Source organism: Cibotium barometz, chromosome 24 (genome assembly GCF_041138505.1).
Source record: "Cibotium barometz isolate CiBa-2024 chromosome 24, ASM4113850v1, whole genome shotgun sequence".
In the NCBI taxonomy this organism is placed as follows: Eukaryota; Viridiplantae; Streptophyta; class Polypodiopsida; order Cyatheales; family Cibotiaceae; genus Cibotium; species Cibotium barometz.
The window spans coordinates 18,505,554-18,511,168 of record NC_141069.1 but is presented as its reverse complement, the minus strand read 5'-3'; the positions used below and the strand labels follow the sequence as shown (position 1 = coordinate 18,511,168).

General features: G+C 42.9%; 1 protein-coding gene across 2 annotated transcripts; it reads left to right on the top strand.

Moving 5' to 3' along the window:
• The first annotated feature begins 2,662 nt into the window (after positions 1 to 2,662).
• LOC147624973 (uncharacterized) lies at positions 2,663 to 5,244 on the top strand. Of its 2 annotated transcripts, none has more exons than XM_086818915.1 (2): positions 2,663 to 3,710; positions 4,494 to 5,244. In XM_086818915.1, the coding sequence occupies exons 1-2, from the start codon at positions 2,673 to 2,675 to the stop codon at positions 4,665 to 4,667; spliced, it is 1,212 nt and encodes a 403-aa protein (XP_086675041.1). In that variant the 5' UTR covers positions 2,663 to 2,672; the 3' UTR covers positions 4,668 to 5,244. The 2 variants fall into 2 exon arrangements, with proteins under 2 accessions (XP_086675041.1, XP_086675040.1); XM_086818914.1 differs by having other exon boundaries at positions 2,663 to 3,767.
• The last annotated feature ends 371 nt before the right edge of the window (positions 5,245 to 5,615 follow it).

Below are 5,615 nucleotides of genomic sequence, written 5' to 3'. Positions count from 1 at the left end.
TCAACATTTACAATCACCATAAGGATTTCCCCTAAACTTGCAAGTGCTTTATCACAACTGGAATAAATATATTTTGCAAATTGGGGGAAAGAAAACGTAGATGTATCTCCCACACACGCATACACAATGCGATTTAGCAAAGAGAAAGGAGGGTGTGTTTACCTCGATGGCGCATGCAAGAGTTCCCAAGAACCTGTGGGACAACAAAATCGCGAGCACCAGCAAATACTTTTGAATAGTTTATGCAGTTCATACGTTAGGGATTGCAAGACAATATTGTTTGCTAGAGGTGCCACTTAGGACACAAAATTTGCGAGATTTCTCCTAACATCTTTTTTGTTTTGCATAATGATACCAAGTTCTTCACATTGCCATCCCCTACATATTTTATTCACCACATGCTTTTTCATCACTATTGTGGTCGCTCGGGGGCACCAATGTACTAGTGGGCCTTGTGCAAATTGGCACCATTGTGGTATACATGCTATATGTCAAAGAGTGTGGGTTGCTCAAAATCCTGCAAAAGGATGTAGGAATGTCGATTCTCATTGCATGCTATGGCCACAAAGCTTTTTGATAGATCTCAAGGTGAAGAAATCATTTTGCGGCCTTGTGAGAAAAGACTAGGATACTTGTATTATGGCATCCGCTACGATCACATAATTTAGAAAGACTAAATAGATAATTTGTGCCTACATGCATGCATGCAATCAAATGAAATCAATGCCTAAGCTCTACCTTACTGCCTTCAAGGGTAAGGATTGCCTTGGGACCTATGCTACTTATCGTTTGCATTGTAAGAAACATAGGATTCTTGGCTTTCTTCTCTAAGGATCCATTTTGCACCAAATGCTATGTTATTGGGAGGACCTTCTTCTACCTTTCTGAGAGAGCATGCCCCTCGTCAATCAAACAATGTATTGAGGCCAAGCTTGTGCAAATGCTTGTCATAGCTGTCGTACTTATCGATCTAGAATAGGCCCTTTTGGGAATCCAGGAGCGGCTTTGCTTCTACAATGAAGACCCATCTAGCGATGTGTAATTCATGGAGTGCTTCTTGATCCACCAATCCAACAGCTCCAGGAGCCCCTCCTTTGATGACATATCCTCTAGTTTCCACTTGACATGGCTGCTATGCAGAAACAGTAGTGGAGAAGAAGAGGAGTAGGAAGACAAGAGAAAATGAGCAAGGAGGGAGGAGATGAAGCCATGGATGAGAATCCCAAATTTGGAGAGTAGAGATGCACAACAAAGTGCTCCTACAAGGAGAAAAGATATAGTGAGAGAGGGTGCCATGAATCTCTTTGTGGCATCAATTACATGGGAGAAAACGTACAATGAGAGAGGGTGCCATGAATCTCTTTGTGGCATTAATTACATGAATCTCTTTGTGGCATTAAGTACATGGGAGAAAACGTACAATGAGATTACTCACTCATGAGCGCCTGTGCGTGCACGTGCACACACACATATATATATACCGAGAGAGAGAGAGGTGTTTTCATTATGAGTTTTTTAATGGCCTTTCACCTTATATCATGATACTTCTTGGAAAGTAAAGTTTTAAGAAGTACAACAAGCCAATAAGAACTTTTAAACGATATATTTTTTTAAATTTGTGAGGAAGCCAAATATCCCCTACCCCACCAAACCAAACGCCAAGCTCCTTCTAAAGATAGGTAAAAAAACCGAAGAAATCCTGACTTCTAAGACTTGTAACTATTGTGTGTATATGATATACATATATAGAGAGAGAGCTCATGTGACCGACGCAGTTGACGAGAGTATCCATGATTCTAATTTGTTGCACTTGATGGTGTACCGAATCGATGAATATATGTAGGCAACGCTGTAGGGATATGTAAAGGTTTCCGTGATTCCAATGCTGTGCCTTTTGCATATTCTATTATTTGCACCTTAGCGCTATCTCAACCTTTGGATTAAGTCAATGTATTTGCTGTACCTTGACTTGACTTGCGAATTGTTAATTTTTCCCTTAGAAGTTAGCGCTGTCTCAGCTTGCCCTGCAGATTAGCCTTTATAAGTCAATGTAATTTTTTCTACATCATACATACGGTCATTGCGGTGCATGCCCGTCGATCAAAGATGATGACTTGCGTCGTGTGAAGAGTGAACGTGAAGCTTCTGAACATTTCCCAAGAGGCAACTGCGTTGCCAAGCTCCAACTTGCCTCAAGTCTCCCACTTCTTATTAGATGCACCAACTTGTCTCAAATGGATCCCACGTCTCCCGCTTTTAAAAGGCACCGTGTTGTTTGGTCCGAAGGGCGTTGCCAACTTGCTTCCTATGCGACCTAGCCGGACGTTTCCCGGAAGTTGCAAGTTTTAAAAATATTTGACAAACAATGATAGTCAAACGATCTACGTATCGCGTGATAGTAGAAGAGTCATGGCCCGGTGATAGAAGAGACATGGCCCCATGATGCATTGCCAGCACCTCTCGCATCATTGTCGGCCAGCGTTCTACTGATGAGCAACTGTATCTATAAACGCATGCACGCGAGGTGGGGCTAGCAGCTCTCGCATCATTGTCAGCCAGCTCTCTACTCATGAGCGACTATATTATAAACGCATCCAGCGAGATAATTTGCTAACTTTACTTTTGTGTGTGTGTGTGTGTGTGAGAGAGAGAGAGAGAGAAAGAGACGGGGGATGTCGGTCCACAGTATAAGTACTGAGGAGGGCGACCTTGAAAAATCTGGCAGCCCGCAAGAGGGAGGTAATTATTACACTTCGACGAATGAGCTATCATGGAGTCCTGCTCAGAGAAAGGCTGACTTCCAGTTAAGAATGAGGGTAGTGAGAAGGATAGCCGTATTTACGAGTCTTAGCTACACACTCGTTTGGTTCTTGGGCTTCTCTGCGTTAACGTGGGGCTCGGCCGTGCTCCTGGGCGCCTACGTAATGGACCTGAGCACGAGAGACTTCTACGGCGTTTCAGTTCTGCTCTTCGTAGAAGGCATCCGTTTCGGGATGGCAGGTTTCCTTCGCAAGATGAGATACAAAATGTCCGCATGCGTGAGGTCACTGATGTTTGAGGGGGCTCAAGGTCTTCTGGCAATCGCGATTCTCAGCACTGCAATCTATAGTCTTCTGCCCGACAGCACCCAGGCTTGGGCTCGCCTGCATATCCTCCGTATGCATCATTACTCGCCTGCACCCCCAGATGCGCGACTTAGACGAGCCCTCCGCATTTTCTATTGCCTTATGCTCGTGAACGCAAGCCTCGTCCTGCTTGGAGGCAGCGTTACAGGCGCACTGCGCTGGTGGTACGTGTCGGCCAAGAAAAGCCTTCACGACTACCACGACAAGTTGGTGGGTAGTGATGTCTCCGACTGGGGGTACTTCAGCCTGCAGTTCGCCTTCAAAATCCTCAGCGACGAGTACCGATCAGGCAATGTCGGCGGAGCAGAAGCATCGCCCTCGAGTCTGAGAACGCATGGCGCCGCCTTCCCGTTTCCGAAGCGAATTCAGACGGAAGGATCAGCACCGCTGATGCACCACCTCTGCAGCCGCTGGTGGCCATGGACAGCGTCGAAGCGGGATCAGGCAGCAGCTGCTCCTCACGGTGTTATAATTAGTACAGCCGAGGTGATTTGCAAGGAGTACGGAGACTTGATATGCTACATGTATTTGGATAAGGAGGGGTTCCACGCGGCAGAAGTGGCCCTGGAGGCCGCCGCCAATGTGGTATGGTTCTGGTCCGTGCTGGAAGATTTGATCTCCGAGTCTCGGGAAGTATTAAAGGTCAGCTTTAACCTAGAAGTAAAATAAAAAAAGGGAAAATTACCATTATGAAATGACCTTAGTACTTTCTAAATTTCCATTTCGACCTTAGCTAAGATGACTTTAATCTATGTGAAATTCTCCTATTAACCCTAGTAGTTCCACTGTTTGCGTTCTCGATAGATTTCACTAATGATAGATGGCTTAGTGCAGTTACAATCTTGGCCCTAAAGTTTCCAAAGTAAATCGAGAATGCCTATGTTCACCGTAAAGAAGAAGAATGTCCATGTTCATCGTAGGGTAAAAGAGTGCTTACATGCAAAGAAGAGGGATGAAGAAAAAGGCAAGCTTCAAACTACTACACCACTGTAGACTGCCTAATGAGCTTTACTCCCAATCTACGCAACGAATTGTCTACCCCAAATATCAATATTTAGGAGATTTAAAAATACAAGGTCAATTCGGCAATTTCTTAATAATCTAGGGTAGAGTTTTGTGCATTGATTAAACTAATTATTGATCGTAGGGCTCCGTTTCATTATAATTTTTGGTAATAAACAATTAACGGTAGGGCTCCGTTTGATTACAATATTTGGTAATCATTGTCAATTTATGTTGACTAGAGGTTGTCTTTTAACTCGGCTGGACCACGACATGACTTTGCCACATATCAATCTAGAAAACTTTTAGTAGATCTAGAAAAACAATAAATTTGCATGTTTTCTAAAACAACAATTAACATTGTAGGATCATATCAACGACAAGAGGCCACCATTGTGCTTCCAAAGAGGGCTATTGTCCAAGTTGGCAAAGCTTGTTGCCAGCAACTATGGCCCGGCTCGATCTGCTGCGGCCTATGCTTTCAAGGTTCTCCTAGAATCCTCATACAACAATGATCCTCTTGAATTGGTGACGTGTTGAATTTGTCGACATCCTCATCCAACGCATCAAACTCTTGTCCATAGCTGGCCAACACTTTGTATTGGAAGATGATTCTCGTGCACTTATATTGTGCCTACTCCGTCGACTTCAAAGTCCTCCCACCACCACTTCCGACATGACCCGTCTCATTGACAAACTATACACCAATGTCATTTCATCACCCACTTCAAAAGATCAAGACGAACAACTTCAGGCCCTAACTGATTATATCTCCAATACCTCCCAAGTTGAGAAGCCATCATCAAATAACACTCATGCACTCGAGCCTAACTTGAAGAAGGTGTTAACTAATCTCTTAGAGGGTCCACGTTCAAGGAAAATATTTCAGAATCATTTACTTAAAATAATTCTTTCTCTTGCTCCCTTTGTCGTTTTAGTGCTAATCTTCAATGTTGTAGTATTCTCTTAGTGGTAGCCAACTAGCCTGTACCTCCACGACAAAATAGCACTTTTTTTGAAGATACATACACTCAGTGTATGTCTAATAACTGTAATGCATAAAGTGTGTATGCTTTTTGATACACTCACTCTTATTTATGTACACTGGTCATCCAAGGTGAGGATCTTAAGGTAATTGCTGATTAAAATTACTTTGTTTAGCACTAGTATCAATCTCTTGTCACCATTACTATCATTTCTACTCTTCATCCTATTGTCCTCTTCCCATAAGTGATAGCGTTATACATGTGTATATTCTCCCTACTTAAAAGTAGGGGATGTCTAATAAATGCTTCTCAAACAAAAATATTCCACATTGTACTCTTATTACATATGCTAATCTCTACACCTATGAATTGTTCAAAGGACCTTATGATTGTCCACCCTTTTAACCCCTTTTGAAAAGGTCATCCCCATCTCCCAAGAAATGAAAACATGTAAAAGTCATTAATTTATCTCATTGTTTGTATGCTTTACATAGCACATTGA